This window comes from Leucopleurus acutus (genome assembly GCF_964270905.1).
Source record: "Leucopleurus acutus genome assembly, chromosome: 9".
In the NCBI taxonomy this organism is placed as follows: Eukaryota; Metazoa; Chordata; class Mammalia; order Artiodactyla; family Delphinidae; genus Leucopleurus; species Leucopleurus acutus.
The window spans coordinates 66,849,582-66,867,433 of record NC_139144.1 but is presented as its reverse complement, the minus strand read 5'-3'; the positions used below and the strand labels follow the sequence as shown (position 1 = coordinate 66,867,433).

The following is a 17,852-nucleotide window of genomic DNA, read 5'->3' as shown; positions in this document are numbered from 1 at the left end:
ACGGAGCGTCCCGGTGCTTGCACACCTAGCTGAGACCGTGGTTTGTCCTCTCCGGCTAGTTTGAAGTCTCTGCGGCTCGAGGCTCTTGCGGTGGGGGAAAGGAGAGGCCGGTGTGGAGCTCTCGGGAGGTTGGGGCTGACTCATCTAGAGTCCCCGACTCCCCTGTGATTGCACTTGGAAACTTTCCGCTGTGTTTCAGTCTCTGTCTCTCTTGGGGAAGCTGGACGGCAGTTCAGCAGGCCAGGTCCCTGGCCAGGACCGCGCACTAGGGGCCATGGAGTTCACGGCGTCGCCCAAGCCCCAGCTTTCCTCCAGGGCCAACGCCTTCTCCATCGCCGCGCTGATGTCGAGCGGCGGCTCCAAAGAGAAGGAAGCTACGGAGAACACTATCAAACCACTGGGTAAGTCGCGTGCTAGACCGTCGGGGTGCGCAGGCATGGGAGTGCTGCACATTTGTCTGTCCCTCCGTTCCCTAGCTTCAGGAGGCTCTCGAGGGTGGCCACCTTTCCCGGCTCGCGGCAGCTCTGACCCTCAGGCCACAGACTATACGTTGCGGGTGGGAGATTTTTTTCTCTTAGGCCCGAATTCTTTGGGGACTTCACAGTCTGTTAAATGCAACCGGTTTCCTACCTCGTACGTATATCGCTAGTCGCTTTCCCTACCTATTTTTCTAGAATCCTTATGTCAAGTCGGACATCCGGTGTGTGTAACTTTGTTGGGATAAAAACATTTAGGGGATAAATAATAATAAAACCCCTTTTAATGACTCAACAGTATTTACGATGCGTGTAACACCTGCTTGTGCATTTGAAACCAAGGAGACTCTGACTTCACAAGAAACTAGTTTAATTTTGTTTTCCCCCCGACTTGAATAGACTACACAAAGTCAGCTGTCAAGTGCTGTAGAATAAGCCAGTTGTCCCCGCATGAACCATTTTCTTCACAGAAGCTCTAGACTTATCTGTAAGACATCATTTCATAACTGCCGTCATTTTCAGTGGAGGTTGGCAAAAACATTAGCCAGTTACCATTTCCCAGATTCCTCAACTTTTAGCTATACTGTTTATTTAACAACCTTTACCATTTATAGAAGACACTACTCTCAGAGTAAAGGGAAAAAAGGGACTATATTCCCCTTACCACGAGTGAATTGTGTGGGAAAGAAACTGCTGGAGATAAGTGTTTTAAGTCCCTTTACAACTGAGGGTTTACAACTGAGGGAGAAAGAAGTGTTCTCATCATCACCTCTTGGGTCCCTGGGTAATAATTATTCCACACCCTGATCATCTGGTAGCCCTAAAACTGTGGAAAGCATCAAATAGCGAACTTAGGGTAATATTTTTAAAACCTTTTAAACTCTAGTCAATTTTTTTCTTCCTTCTCCCTGTCCTTCTCAACATTTTAACATCTCACACCTTGAAACAACGATAATAATATAAAAGATGAAATGTTACAGATGAAAAATAAGGGGCCTGGGCAGAGAGAGAAGAGAGAACTAAAATCCCTGCAGCAACTTAGAACCAAGGAAAAGGAAACCGGAAGATCTCCAGAAAACATGTCAAAAAGTCTCCTCCAAGGTTTTCACTCCCTTTCCCTGGTTCTTCCCACCTATCCTCCCGTGTAAATCTAAACCTGCCAAAGAAATGGAAACAACCAATCAGACAAACTCCAACTGTTTAGAAAAAAATTCACACCAATTTCAAAGTTACGTTTGTGGCACTTCCCAACATTATCCGCTCCTATTTAGGGGGCCTCTGAATTCTTTATAAATACCCCCATTATAATATGGTAGCTAGCAGGAAAAGAGGATTTCAGGTTAAAATTCCTGACAGAAGTACAGACAGTAGACTGGGAAACATGCCAGCTTCAGCTCTACTGTCATTACAACATTGCTTTCCTTCTCTACTTTCCTGAGAAAAAACCCACCCTCCTCTGAATTCTAAACTATAAAACCATTCACAGCTCACGGTACCTCCACCCTCACCCCAGTCTGTAAAGTGAGCATCCTCCCTCCCCTGGGGCTTTTGAGACCGGCTCCAAAAAGAACCAGAACCATTTTTCAATTGTCAGAAAGCATTCTAGTCCCTTTCAGGGGCCAGTTCAACAGAGCACAATTAGCAGCTGTAAGCCAAGGACTCGGGCATGTGAAATACCTGTTAAGAGAGAATGAAACACTAGCGAGATGCTGAAGAAACTGTAGGGTGGAAGTCACAAGTGTCTCATTACTGCTCATTTAAACACGTTAAATCTACTCAGAAGAACCACCTCAGACGACTAGATCATTATTTTTTTTTAGATTGAGATATAATTGACATATAACATTGTGTTAGAGCATTTCTCTATCATTTTCTTCTTCCTCCACTTCCCAACCCTGACCCACTGGTTAGTCTGGAGCTTACAGCATTTGCGTTTTTCAATTGTCAGAAAATTTCTAAGGCTACTTGTTAATTCCCTATAAAGATGTTATGTGAATGTGTTTCTGAAAACATTAGTAGAAAATATGATTTTGCCATGGCATGGTTCTCTTTGAGTTTGAAAACAGAAGGATAAGATAATTTGGTTATTCTTAATTTAAAATGCTTCCATGAGTTGGATTATTATTCTAAGAGAAAAGAAGGTAAAAATTCTCTACTTCCTGCTTGCCTGCCCCAAGTCAAAAGAGAAATGTGAGAAATAAAACATTATATGTGTGTGTGTGTATGTATGTGTGTGCATATATATATATATATATATATATAAAACTTGTTTCAATTCCTTGAGGGCACTTAGAGTTGTTTGAAGTTCAGTTTCACATTGCGGATTCAAGTAGTTTCTTTTTTAAAGGATGCAAGATAATTGGGACAATTACAGAGCTCCCCCTGTATTCCATCAAAGTGACTGGTGTAGTCCCAGGCCCTTATCATCTGTGGGGGAGAGTGTTTGGTTCGTAGGCAGTGGTGTTTCAGCTTGATGACAGATGGCAAACTGTTCTTCCTACTTCAATACTCTGCTCTTCTGGGTTTGGCGTTCTTTTGCGCACTTCCAAAACGTTCTTGAGAGAGAGAGAAATACACATATCATCCCTCAAGTACTTGTTTCAAGCCCGGTCCAAAAAATTGGCCCAGAGATTGTACTCCTGTGATTTAACAAGCAATAAATATGCTAGTCTTTCATAAGATCTCAGGCTGGGAGGGAAATTACAAAAATGCCCTAATGTAACATCTGAAAGCCTAGGAAACTGGGAGCCAGGCAGAGAAGTGAAGTGACAATTTTTTAACCCCCCCAACACCCCTTTTTCACTTTTTCTTATGGGGAGGTGACTCCAGGAGGGAAGGGAAGTTCCTCTCAAAATGAGGATGGTGCTGATTTCTTCACTCCCTTGATCTCCCTGCAGAAAAGTGTCCTCTTTGTCAATGAGGAAGAACTGGCACTAGAGCCCACAAGCTGTGAAGTCTAGAACATGGGAGGGATAACAACAGGACTACTTGCTTTTAATTCTTTATGATCATGCCTTTCTCTTTATCCACTCCTCGCATTTCTAGTCTCCAAAGTGGGTTTCAGTAATGGTGGTAACAAACCATGGTTCTAAAACTCACTCATTTGGTTCCGTAAGCAAGCAGGAGCCATGTCACTTCACAGGAATTTCAGGCTTAATTTGTATAGTGATGAGTTATTGCTGTCCTTCTGGAGATTCTGTGCGTAACTTTTCCAAAGTCAAATCCAGGAACCTTGAAATTGTGCTGTTCTCCTTTCTGTATCTTTGCTTGACAGAATTAGCTGTCATTCTCAATTCTCTTTGCCTACAGAACAATTTGTCGAGAAGTCGTCCTGCGCTCAGCCCCTGGGCGAGCTGACCAGCCTAGACGCTCACGGGGAGTTTGGTGGCAGCGTCGCGGGCAACAGCAGCCCATCTTCCTCCTCTCTGTGCACTGAGCCGCTGATCCCCACCACCCCCATCATCCCCAGCGAGGAAATGGCCAAAATTGCCTGCAGCCTGGAGACCAAGGAGCTCTGGGACAAATTCCACGAGCTGGGCACGGAGATGATCATCACCAAGTCTGGCAGGTTGTAGGGGGGCTTGTCGAGTGAGGAGTGGGGAGAAGGGAATAGTGCCCTGGGTGGCAGAGGGAGTTTCCAGGAACTGGGTGAAACTCTACTGGTCCTGAGCTCCAAGAGGAAGCTTCGCTCAAGGAGGGTTTCTTTCGGCAGACTTGCTTTTGGAAAGAGCTGCTAAGACAGATGTCCAGGCATTTGCTTTCTTGGGATCTGGCAGTGGGAAGCCCCACCCCTGCCCTAAGGGCATGGGACTGGGATCTCTGGCCCCCTGCAGCCTGGGATGGCTTCTGGGTGCAGGGTCAGCATCTGGAGGGAAGCAGGAACTCAGCTCAGGCCGGGGTACAGGGCGGGCTGCTGGGTGCTGTGAGGGAGGCAAGCGGCTTCCCTTTTATCAGCCTCAATTTGCAGAGGCTCCCATTAAAAACTAAAATGAAAACCTGGGAGGAAGAATGAAATTTGAAACGACCACACTCCCGGTAGGAAGGAGCTCTGGTGCAGGGGGCCCCTTGGCGCCGCAGTGGGCTGACTCAGGGCAGGCAGGAAGTCCCAGGTGCAGGCTGCTCCTGGGACTGGGGCTAAGGCTCCGGGGGTCGGTGGCCCCTTGGCGCCTGACTGCTCCAGCTCTCAGGACTCTGGGACACACCGCCCAGAGTCTCCCGAAACGAAACCCAACTTGAGAACCCTGCTCTGGCTTTCTACTGAGGCAAGAGTGAGTTTTCTCCCTGGAAGGCAAGGAGGTTATAGGACTCTGTCTGCTCTGGAGACTTTGGTCTGGGAGCCTAATGCGCTTGATGATTTAGCACAGGATTTTCCCTAATTGCAGACCTTTGGGTATTAATGAGGACTCCTACAGAGATGACACTTAAGATTATCTAGGCTCGGGAGAAGGTCAGTCTCCGTATTCACATCTCTGAATGGCTTTACAGGAAACATAAAGAATTTGGGGGCTGGGTAGGGAGGGAAGGCGGACCCTTTTCCTCCCTCTCTAATTCGGGTGATTCTCTTTGTCTCACTGTGTCAGGAGGATGTTTCCTACCATTCGTGTGTCCTTTTCCGGCGTGGATTCTGAGGCCAAGTACATAGTCCTGATGGACATCGTCCCTGTGGACAACAAGAGGTACCGCTATGCCTACCACCGGTCCTCCTGGCTGGTGGCTGGCAAGGCAGACCCTCCGCTGCCAGCCAGGTTTGTGCCTCCAGATTTTCCAGCCAAGCAAAATGTGTATTAACCTTGCTGGCAGACTGTCTCTTGCCCTGGTTGTTTGAATTTTAAGCAGGTCTGTTTTTAAAGCTGTGAGTTCTGGTAAGAGAGCTTTCCAAGCCCAGACACTCCAGAATTAACTACACAAAATATGGGTTCGTCTCTGAGAAAGGCAAGAGTTTGTATGCAGAACACGGCCTTTAATTTTATCTTTCATCATAATTCATTTCAAAGTTTTTCTTAAATTTCAATTGGAATATTTATTAGAAATCTGGCCCCATTTCATATGGCATCCATCATTTCTATTTGGCTAACACCAAACGGAATAAAACTACTGATGAAGTGGCTGCCCTAAAATCCTTTTCAGAAGTGTGCATTTTAGTAAAGCAGTAGTTGCTTACAGTAAATATTTGTTATAACGTGGTTATAACTTCATAGTAAATACCATATTGGTAAAATGTGGTTGTTTTTGACCAGTAAAAGGCTCAGAGATTTTTAAGTAAGAAAAACAAACGCTTTTTTTCCCTCATTATAATTAGTGGATAAATGTAATTCGACATCAAGTTAATATTCTTCTACTGAATTTGTTTTTCTCTTTCTGATTTACTTCACTCTGTATGAATATTAAGGTCCATCCACCTCACTACAAATAACTCCATTTCATTTCATTTTATGGCTGAGTAATATTCCATTGTATACTGTATGCTAACACATATATGTGGAATCTAAAAAAAAAAAAAGGTTCTGAAGAACCTAGGGGCAGGACAGGAATAAAGACTCAGATGTAGAGAATGGACTTGAGGACACGGGGAGGGGGAAGAGTAAGCTGGAACGAAGTGAGAGAGTGGCAAGGACTTATAAACACTACCAAATGTAAAATAGATAGCTAGTGGAAAGCAGCCACATAGCACAGGGAGATCAGTTCCGTGCTTTGTGACCACCTAAAGGGGTGGGATAGGGAGAGTAGGAGGGAGACGCAAGAGGGAGGAGACATGGGGATATATGTGTGTATATATATATATATATAGCTGATTCACTTTGTTATAAAGCAGAAACTAACATACCATTGTAAAGCAATTATACTCCAATAAAGATGTTAAAAAAATATTCTTTTACTGAGAAATTACTCAATATATTAGGTAATGACCCAAACAAAACATGTTCGTTTTTGTGCTATTCAATGGTAATGTTTTTCCAGGAGAACTCCGTTTTAAAAATTACATGCAAACCTTTATTGCTACTGCCCAAATGAGCATTCTGGGGGAAAAAACCCAGCAAGTTTTTACTTACGTGAATACTAACAGTTTAAGAACAGGACTCTAACTGCATACTTTAATACAAACAATGAATCTTAGCTGACTTTACATTTAGGGTTCTAAAACCAAGCCTTACAGCTTTAAAGTTGTTTTATGACTAAGTAATTTTTATAATTGATTGGAAGTTCATATCAGAGCTAAGAATTTATTTAAATGTACAGGTTTAGGAACTCTGAAGTTATAGTTCAAAGTATGGTTCTTTGTTAGTATCTAGTCTGGAGTCTAAGTCAAGGCACAGAACCAACACAGTTTACACATACAGTTCAAATGGAATATTAAGCTTTCTTAGTGGTTGATCATATTATTGAACTTACAGTATATTAAATACACTAGAGAAGAGATTAAAAGAAGCCTCTCCAAGTTTTCCATTCCCACAAGAGACTAGGAAGGACATCTTCCCAGCCCTTCCAAATTGATATATTAAATAACATATTAAATAATTTTTAGGACTAAATTTTTTTTTAAATGTCACTGATTTTTTTTTAAAAAAAGGAGCAAGATTTACAAATTTACAATAGATATTTAAATGAATATAATTAGTGTTCTCTACTATTTACTATTAACTAGCCAGTTCACATTACTCTAGAGCTTCTTTCCAAAATTTACAATTTTTTTAAAGGGGGGAGAGAGAGGAAGAAAGAAGAGAGAATGAGAGAAGTATTTTAGCAGATTCCTAACCATTTTTACAAGCAAACCCCTTTTCTTTTTTTTCTCTAAGTCTTTCCTTTAAGAAGTTAATCACTCTTATTTAGCATACATTTTCCTCCTATCTGAAGGTATGGGGAACTGGTGCAGGCCAGTTGGAAATATGACATGCCTTGTTTATGTTACTAATCTGTTCTGGCTGGAAAAGGAAAGCATGTACCAATACACTATCTTAACTGAAGCATGTTTAAGCTATTGCTGGAATTTTAAGTCCCAGAGGACTTGAGAGAAGCGGGGCTTCCTGTATGCTTTTTCATTCATACTAGTTCAGCTTACTTATATTGATATTAGATTGAAATGTTTTGTGCACTATAGGACAGAAATATTCTAGATCATATAAGCAACTGTTCTTTATTATTATTAAAAGACATAGTGCTATATTTTCTAGCTCCATATGGGAAAGGTGAAGAAAGGTGATCATTTTTGAACTGATGGTAGAAATTCCTTGCAGTTCTAGTTCTTTGAAGCACTTTATTTTAGACTGAAGTTTATCAGTCAGCTGTTCCTTATCAGAAGAAATGATGCTTGACAATATCATTTGATCATAGTAATGGAAAAGACATTATATATGACCTAAGTAATGTTATATTTTCATATAGGACATTTCCTTTTTTAAAAAAAGTAGTCGATATTTAAATAAATTAATCTTTATTAATGTTATCATATGTGGTGAACTGATACTTAAAGAGGGACCATCTCATCAACTTCTAGGACTTTAAATATTTTTGAACCTTTCTGGAGGAGTGGGTAGGATATGGTGCTGATTAGTAAAACAACTGCACCTATAAAGTTATAGCCTTGGAGGGGTGACACTTGAAAAGCTATTATGGTTGTGTCATCAAAGAATACTTCAATTGAAAGGCAATTTTGAGCACTCCTTAAAAAAAAAATCAAACAAACAGGCAGACAAACACCTAAGTTCTTGTATGGGTCTGGTAAGAATCTTTAGTGCTGTCAGCCTGTTTTGTGCTTTGCTTCTTGTGGGCTTTGTGAGTTGCAGCACGTGCACCCAATTCTTCTATTCTTAGTCCTCTGTGTGACAAACCACGGCATAGACTTCTTGTTCTTTACATGAATATGTTTTTAATTTTTCCTTGTCTTTGCCCCAACCATAATACTTGTTTAATGATAGTTATAAATATTCTACACAAAATATAGATATAAATAACCCATTGCATGGATAAAGGAATTTATCCCATTAAATCAAGGATATTTCCTTCCTCTATCATTAGTTCTATGACATACCTGACTTCAGAAACGCTTATGTTGAGTGGATACTAGGATTGATTTACAAAGAGTTGTACTTAGTGTGAAGCTTGCAGGCAAAACAAATGACCTGCATTTAACTGTCAGTGAGTAAAAGATTGCCTTGAACATAGCAGCTGATCAATAAACGATAAATCCTTGATAAGTATATTTTTTCCCATCAAAGCCTTTTTTTTTTTTGCTTAGGCTGTTAGATAAATACATTGAATAATTTGAAGCTTACCCAACTTGTTTTCACTCTCCTTAGTGAGCACTTAACTAGGTGATGATGAAAGTAGTAATATTTAAAGTACCGGGAGAAGCAAACAGACTATGTGATCTGTGGACTATTAAAAGTTCCCCAGGTCACTGTATTAAAATTATTCTGTCTTGTTTATAAAGAGCATGAACTTTAAATTGAATCACCTTCAAGTTTAAATGAACAGATTCTCTAGAATTGTTTCCTCTTTTAAATTCTTTGTCTTCATTGCTTTTTAGCAGTGCATATACTAGGAATTCATTTTGCAATTAGTTATCACCTAGTCTTTCTTTTGAAAATATCTACAACAATAGGATTTTATATTTGACAGAAGCAGACTAGTAGTTGATTAGGTTGATGGGAAAAACCCACCTTTAAAAAAATGGCTTGTTCAGCAAATAACAGCAAATGTATTAAGTACATTTTATTTATTTATTTATTTATTTATAATTGGACTATAATTGCTTTATAATGTTGCGTTAGCTTCTGCTGTACAATGAAGGGCATCAGCTATATGTATACATATATCCCCTCCCTCTTGGACCTCCCTCCCACCTGCCCCCATCCCACCCATCTAGGTCGTCTCAGAGCACTGAGCTGAGCTTCCTGTGGGACAAATTGGGAGATTAGGATTGACATATATATACTACCATTAGTATTACCCCTTTTAAATCATTGGTACACAAAGAAACACATTTAGATGTTTCAGCATTATTTTGGTATTGCTGTATTACTAAATTTGAGATTATACGAGGCAAATAAAATTCACTTTATATGAGATTTTTGTGTTCCTTTAGAATCAGAATATTTTATAACCCAAACATTTTTTTTTAAAGTCTCAATAAAATTCTCTCATAATTTTCTTAGGCTGTATGTACATCCAGACTCTCCTTTTACTGGTGAGCAGCTACTTAAACAGATGGTGTCTTTTGAAAAGGTGAAACTCACCAACAATGAACTGGATCAACATGGCCATGTGAGTACAGTGCTTGGACTATGCGGATTCCCTGGGATGGAATGGAGAAACCACATAAAGCTTCCTCCCTTGATGTCTCTTCCTCTCTCCCTTTCCCCCTCCCACCCTCCAGCTCTGAGTCATTCTATGAGAACATTAATATGTTCTACAGGGAACCTTGACTGCTATTGTCAAGAGGTCATTTACAGAGATGCTGTATGCCATTTCTATGCAAGAGGGTCAGGGACCTCTGGCACCATGGATTCCTACTTCTGCAACTGCTTTAACACCTGCACCAACTAAACAAAGGGAATGTGCATTTTGGAGGTTACTACAGCCCATTCTTGGATTAAACATCTAATTTCTATCAGTGGTATATCAGATAACACAGCATAAAGGGAATGGGGCTGAGACCTCCTATGGGGGTTTCCCAAAGTGTGTTGTATAGAATACATTCTTGTGCGATGCAATGGGGCAAAAGGATTTTATGTACAAATAAATTTGGGAAAGTGCTGTTAGCTCATTATATATCCCCTCTGTAGAGAGCCTTATGAATATTAAAACACAATGAAGTCTTGCAGTTAAAAACAAAACAATTTGATTTTACATCAGTAAGGAGTTCATTAAAATGTTGAAGAAAAGAGGAATTGGAATTCTTAGCTCTTATCAACAGTTAATAGAACAAATAGCCATTGACACAGGCTTTTCCATATTTGCTAAGACTGCTTTTTAAGGAACTATCTATGCTGTTATTTCATGCTCTTAAATAAAGATTCACATTTTAAAAAATCTGTTTTAGATTTTATGCTAAGAAAACTTCAGACAGACATGCATACTTCTTTTTGATGAGGAGAATACTGTTTCTTTTTTTGTCTCGTTTGCCAGAAAGCACATTGGGATTTTCATAGTTGCTTTCCTTGGCTTAGATATTCTGATATAATTATTCTCTCTCTTATCCCCTTTATTAAGGCTCCTGTTACTTAAGGTTTTAGTTTTTTACTGGATTTATGCAATTCAGAAAAAGAGTTTCAAAACTTTTCTCAAAAAAGACGGTTACACATAGTTAAGAGAGAGCTCTAGACATGGTTTCAAATGGTTGATTGAACCTGGAACCAAGTAAATCACTTCAGGCACTGCCACCATCCATATGCCCACAGGAGATCTTGTTTATCTCGACCAAGTCAGAGTAACCAGGTTAACTAACAACTCTGCTGGTGGCACTGTTGGGATGTTGGAAGTAGGTTAACAGGCTTCTGTTACTTGATGTATTGGAAAAGATAACTGACTTTTTTTACCTTCAAGGATGTTGGCAGAATTGTCCTTTCTTTCAGATGTTTTCATTGACAGATTTTTTTTTTCAGGTTAAAATTTATGAAGTATCTGAGAGACATTTTCTGTAGGCCCATGATCATTCTTAATGTCATTCATATTAAAATTTCTTGGGCTCCACTGAAATCTTTGCAGAGATAAATGAAATTTTTTTATGGTTCTAGTATTCTCCAATGTGAAACTTTTATAAGAACTGTTTGAGTTTTTCCAGAAAGACCTGAGAATTCATTTTGAGATCAGTTGTCCAGAACTGATATGTTTTCCTAAATTTTAGCATCAGCTTCATGGATGGGAATAGCACTAAGCTATATTTCAGGAGCTCTGGGTTCTAGTCTGATTATGCTAAGATTAGACCTTGACAAATTGTTTAAGTCTTACATGGTTGCTAATATCCATTTTAGCTTTAAAATTTTATTATTTAATATAACTCTTTGTTACCAGAAATAGTGTATTCTGAAAAGTACCAGGAAATATTTTTAGATCCTGTGGTGTTTAGCCAAGTTCTTTGAATCAGTCCTAAAGAAGCCCCCTTTGTAGATGCATTCCAGGAAAATTTCTTATTTCCAGGAATTTATTTCTTCAATGAAACAACGTCTACATTTTTATCAGTGTTTCTTAGCCCCATGAAAGCTTGAGCAGAGGTTCAAGGAGCCCTGGGATCTGAGACTCAGTCTGCGGTCTGAGTCTGTCCAACACCCTTTCCTAAAGGAAATTAATGTGGGAGTGGTATAAGGAAGAGGGGACCTTATTTAAAGCTTAGGTTTTTTCCATTGTGTGTGTGTGAGTGTGTGTGTGTGTATGATTTGAAAACTCTATCTTCTTAGTAGAACATATAATGAATGGTCAGGTTTTTCTTATATCAGGATTAGGAGGCAAATGTTTACTTCTGTCACTTCAAGTTTATTCCAGTTTTATGACTGAGCATAGGTATCTTGAACTCCTTGGAATAAATGCATTACACAAAGAAATAACTTTTTTTTAAGTTTCTTTTGATTCATTTGAACGTCTCATTTGTTTCAGTAATTCCTATTCAGGTCTGGGATCATAAAAAGATGGCATGTTCAAAAATTCAATGCCAGTTAATGCCCTGTAACTTTGTTGGCTTGTATCTCAACATGAAAAGAGATTGATTCTGTATCGGTTATCTCACAGTGACTAGTATTTAACTCTGCTAAAGTCAACCAGTGTTAACACTCACCCACCACACCCAAGTTAGCCAAAGAACAAGAGAGCAACAACACTGCATGCCATTGACCCTCGTCCTGCCACAGCATGTATCAGGCACCTCCCCTGAGAGCCAAGCTCTCTGCTAGGCCCTTGGGGTGAAGGGCATACATTGTAAGCCCTGTTATCCCAGGAAAGACATACCCAATTTTGTAGATTTAGGTAGCTGTCTGGGTTGCGGGGCAGGGGGAGATGTGGAAAATCTTTAACATCTGAAAGTAAGTTTTGTTGCTCAAATTTCATAATGGTAAATTATTGTATTTTATTTAAATGATACATGAAAAATACTGCCTGTTAACAGGGTATATTTCTGATCTCTAAGTACCAGACAACTTTTAGTAGCTATGGAATGGAAGACATCCATCACTAACATTCTTACTTAGTTTGTAACTGGAAGTCAGTAATCAATGAAGTTGTCAGAAATGATGACGACGACAATAATAATACAGTTTACTAAGCACTTCCTATTTGCTATGTGATTTACAAGGGTTACAGCGCCTGATCCTCACCACAACCCCTGTGAAGTTCATACTGTTCTTGCATTTAAGAAAATGAGGTAAGAGAGGTGAGATCACTTGGCCCAAGATTAAAGAGCTAGAAAGTAGCAGATTCAGTATTCCAACCAAGGTCTACCTTATACCACACTGCCTTTTAAAATTGTTTTATTCCCTCCGTCCCATCTGCCACCCACCCCTCACCCCCCACTGCCCCAAATAACAATCTAGCCTCCTCAAATATGTAATTTCTTACTTTAGAAAATTTAAAGACATACTGCCTTTGGTCTAACCAGACTAAAAAACAAAAAGCATTTTTAAAAAAATAAACATCCTCCAGATGACTTTTTCCTCTATCATTTTAGAAAGGACACTTGAAACAACCTGTATTATTTACAGTTGGTTTGGTAAAAGGTGATTCACAATACTCTGCAGTATCATGTGAAAATTATTTGCGTGAAGAATGGAAAGGGTAGATCCTAATCTTAAAACTGCATTTGACACAGTAGATTTTATGGTTCTTTCTTTGCCTCATTGTAATTTGGCCTGTTTAGTAGCACTATAAGTACTTAAAATCCAGTACTGTACTTCCCACTCTTTGCTGCAGATAATTTTGAACTCAATGCATAAGTACCAGCCACGGGTGCACATCATTAAGAAGAAAGACCACACAGCCTCATTACTTAATCTGAAGTCTGAAGAATTCAGAACATTCATCTTTCCAGAAACAGTTTTTACGGCGGTCACTGCCTACCAGAATCAACTGGTGAGTATACCCTTCACAATTTATTTCCCGAATAAGATAAGGCTTTAGGAGAGTTATCTTCTTGGAGAGAAGGGCTATCCCAGTACTCAAAACAGAAATTCACTTTGGAGAAAGCTATGGAGAATCAGCCCCAGGACTTCCAAATATGTTGAGTATCCATGGCTCAAGGTTATGAAGGTCTGTGTTACACCATCTTTCTTAGAACCTTTATACTCCTGGTCAGGCTGTTCACTGCTCACATGTCCCACCCAAACCTGACCCAATCTGCCTTCTCAAATTTTCTCAAGAACATTACCTGCTTCCTTCTCTTTCTGGTAGAGCCTCATGACATGTGTTACCATACACTCATTGCTTCATAAAATTTAGAAGTTCAGTTTTTCTGCTAAATTAGCACACGTAGTGTGCTAGCCAACTATCCAAACTACTGATACATTAGATATTTTGTGAGATTTATTCAGCTGTAATTCAGGGTAAGATAATTCTAGTAGAATGATCTTAAATGCCTCTTTAGATAATAGACTGTAGTATGTAAGCAGCTGTGTATTTAATTAACATCAAGATATCTAATTTATAATATTGAGTTATATATTTTCTATTCTCTGTTGTAAATCATATTTAAAATTTATGCATTTCTTCATCCATAAGGCTTAGTCCAACTCTACTGTAAATATTTATCAAAGTGTTGCTAAGTTCTGAATCCTGTTAGATACTTCCCCATGTATTCTTTCATGGTCAGCATAATCTTGAAGGCCAGGGGTAACAGTAACATTCTTTAGTGAGGAATCTGAAGCTAAGAGAGGACAAGTAACTTTTCCACAGTCTGAATGGACCAGAAGTAGAATTCCTTTTGATACACTGTACTTTAGTAAAAGGAACTCACATTGTCAGTTTACTCTGGGTTTTGTGTCTTGCTTTTATTTGACTGGTTATAGGTATCCAGGACTCCTGCTCTCCTCATGTCTTGATGTTATATTTTGGGTTCTGAGTGAATACTGTTAGGTGCTGCCTGATAGATGGCTCAGAGTCCAGAGTGGGATGGTCAACCAAGCAAAAATGGTGTTGAGTCTCTCAGGAAAAGCAAGAAGATGAAACTGAAAGCCCAGGTAGCCCTACACAGATGAGGAAACAGGAAGTCAGAGAAGGGATGTAGAAAAATGGCCAGAGTGGGTATGTGTCTGTAAGGCATAAGCACCTATAATTTCCATATGACTTTGAGTAGATTTCACTTCACCACTGTGGCTGCCATCTTCTTTGCCTGTAAACTGGGACTAAGAAACAGACCATCTTAGGGAACAACTGTTAAGGATCAAATGAGATGCTGTGCATAAACATGCCTTTGGAAATTGTAAGGCACTCTGTAAATAAAGCACGTGGTGACTGTTGGACTGTCTCTGGAATGTCCAAAGAGGATTTGCCACCATTTGGATTTTTAAATGTTAGTGGCAACTTTTCAATGAAATAAATGAATGCACAAATGTTATACTATTTATCTTTAAGTAAAAGCAAAGTACTATAACTTTTTAATTATCCTTAAGATAACAACACAGCAGTGGCAACTTTCAGAGAATGCCCAAGCTAAAAATTTGGGTATAGAGTGAAGCCCACAAAGCCCTAAAACATAATGCTATTTCTCTTAGAATCTGGAACACTGACATCAACAATCCCATTTTTAATTTATTTGAGGACACATGTAATACAGGTATCACAGGATCTAAAAAGATTCCTGAAACATTTAATTCAATTTACACTAACTGAATTAGTAGCTTTTATATTATAAAACATCAGATTTATACTAATACAAGAAAACCTGCTGATGTTTGAGAATGAAATAAAAACTTGTCATATGGAAAGTTCATTGCTTTTATCAGAATTATCTGTAAAGGGAGCCAAAGCAAGAACAGGTAACTTGGGATTGTTTAGTGAAAATTATGGGCAGAACAAAATTAAGGAAAGTTCTAAGTGTAACACCTTAGATTTGGTTTAATTGATGAAGAAGCAATCCTGAATAAATATTGGCAGGACCTCTCATATCATGGAACACGGAATAGGAGGTTATTATCCACATAATTATAATAACAGCTAATATTTGGGTGTGCAAGGCACCATTTAAAGTGCAGTCTTATTTAATCCTCACAATGATATTATGAGATAGGAACAACAGTATTTTTATGTTGCATTTTACAGTTCAAAGAATGGAGGCATGGAGTTAAATAACTTATCCAATGTGACCCTGCTGCTCCCATCACAGATATGAATCCAGGTAGTTAGGTTTAAAAGCCTAACCTCTTTAGGTGCTTGGTGTCCCCAAGAAAGGGGAACCTCACCTCCTCTCAATGAATGGACCCTCAATGAATGTGACCCTGATGGATTCAAGACATCCTTTTTAGAGGGTTTCAGTTCTTTATGTTAATTTCTTTTCTTTTCAGCAAGTGCTCACTGCTTACCTGCTGTGTGCAGGGAGCTCTTCACACTGACAGCAGCCAGTGTAACAAGATGGTAATCAACCTATATTGACAGTCAAAATATCCACTGGCATTAGCTGTTTCTAATAGGAGCCATATGCTTTAGTGACATTACCTCACTGAATTCTTTTGTTTCCGCTCAACATTTATCTAGAAAAGTTTCAAATATCCCAAAGTTAAACAAATGGTAAAATGAACCACGTATACTCTCCACCCAGATTCAACAATTAACATTTTTCCAATTTGCTTTACCTCCCCTGCCCCATTTCTCAATCTCTGTACATGTACATACTTTTCCCCTTCTCGCAACCATTTGAAACTAAGATGCATGCATCATGATACTTTACCTGTAAGTACTTCTACAAGTTTAGACTGACAATAAGATTACTTTGTAACCACAGTATCTTTACAACATCTAAAATTGAGTTCATATTAAAAATTTCGGGATGGACCTACAAATGTCTTTATAGCCTTCCCCCCCACCCCCGCCTTTGAACTAGTATCCACCTAAGGTCCATGGTTTGGATTTATTTTCATTTAAAAGAATCTCTCTATATTTTTAATCAATATCTCACTTAATTCTGACACTAATCCCCTGAATAAGGCCCCATAAGCCTCATTTTGTGGATGAAGAAACTGAGGTCCAGAGTGGTTAATACACTTGCCCAAGGTCACAAATCTGGTAAGTGAAAGAACCATCTTCTGGGTATTAACTCCTCCTTTTTGGTAGCATCCTGCTGGATTGCAAGGCCAAGAAAATGACCACTGACAGTGTCAAGGTTGGGAAACTGAATGTGAAAATACTGCTAAATTAAAATAGGCTAAGATTCTAATAAACACATATCCCAACACTAGTTGCTCCTCTTGAAAATGTTTATTTCTAATTAAGATTATAAATAGGCTCAAAATCCACCTACCAGCGCCTAGCTACCTTTCACTGCATCATTAAGTGTAACGATTAATATGATTAGTATATATCATTTCATTGCTAAATAACCCACAATAAGTGATTAAATTCAGTACTGCTTTTCTCAATAGATCCTGCCATGTCTGAGTTTATTTCTGTGCACCCACCTTTAAAGCCATAATCCCTAGCACAATGCTGTATGTGTGTGTGTGTGCATGTGTGTGTGCTTTTACTTAAAGATAAATAGTATAACATTTGTGCATTCATTTATTTCATTGAAAAGTTGCCACTAACATTTAAAAATCCAAATGGTGGCAAATCCTCTTTGGACATTCCAGAGACAGTCCAACAGTCACCACGTGCTTTATTTATAGAGTACCTTACAATTTCCAAAGGCATGTTTATGCACAGCATCTCATTTGATCCTTAACAGTTGTTCCCTAAGATGGTCTGTTTCTTAGTCCCAGTTTACAGGCAAAGAAGATGGCAGCCACAGTGGTGAAGTGAAATCTACTCACATATATATTTGAAATTCAATTAATAGTCAAAAATTTGATTTGGTATACTAATGAGCCATTTTTGCAAATGGTTTATAGACCTCGTAAGACCAATCGAAATTCATGTGGGGTGAATAAATCATTTTGGGGGTTAGTATTTTCATTAGTCTTATACAGTTTTCTGAAGTTATCCTTGATTCTTTCTAGGCCTCCTCACATTTACTGCCTTTTCACTGCTATACCATGCTTGTCTACTGATTTACCCATAATAAACATAAAATAAATATATAGGAAATAAACAAATATGTACTAAGTACAGTATAAATATTAGAGTATTTTCATGCACAAAGAACAGGGAGAAAAGAGAGAAAGAAGATTTAAAAGTTCATACTTAGGACCGCCTTTATATCTCTTAAACTTTGGATAGGACATTATTTACATATATATTAAAAGCCAA

At 38.9% G+C, this 17,852-nt stretch overlaps 1 protein-coding gene across 1 annotated transcript in view; it reads left to right on the top strand.

Moving 5' to 3' along the window:
- Positions 1 to 274: 274 nt before the first annotated feature.
- TBX20 (T-box transcription factor 20) overlaps positions 275 to 17,852 on the top strand; it is a gene marked incomplete at both ends in the record, with an annotated part of 50,663 nt that continues 33,085 nt past the window's right edge. Inside the window, 5 exons of the mRNA XM_082847071.1 lie at positions 275 to 401; positions 3,786 to 4,044; positions 5,057 to 5,221; positions 9,629 to 9,737; positions 13,371 to 13,529. Coding sequence (XP_082703197.1) covers positions 275 to 401; positions 3,786 to 4,044; positions 5,057 to 5,221; positions 9,629 to 9,737; positions 13,371 to 13,529 — 819 coding nt within the window. The remainder of the gene's footprint in view (positions 402 to 3,785; positions 4,045 to 5,056; positions 5,222 to 9,628; positions 9,738 to 13,370; positions 13,530 to 17,852) is intronic.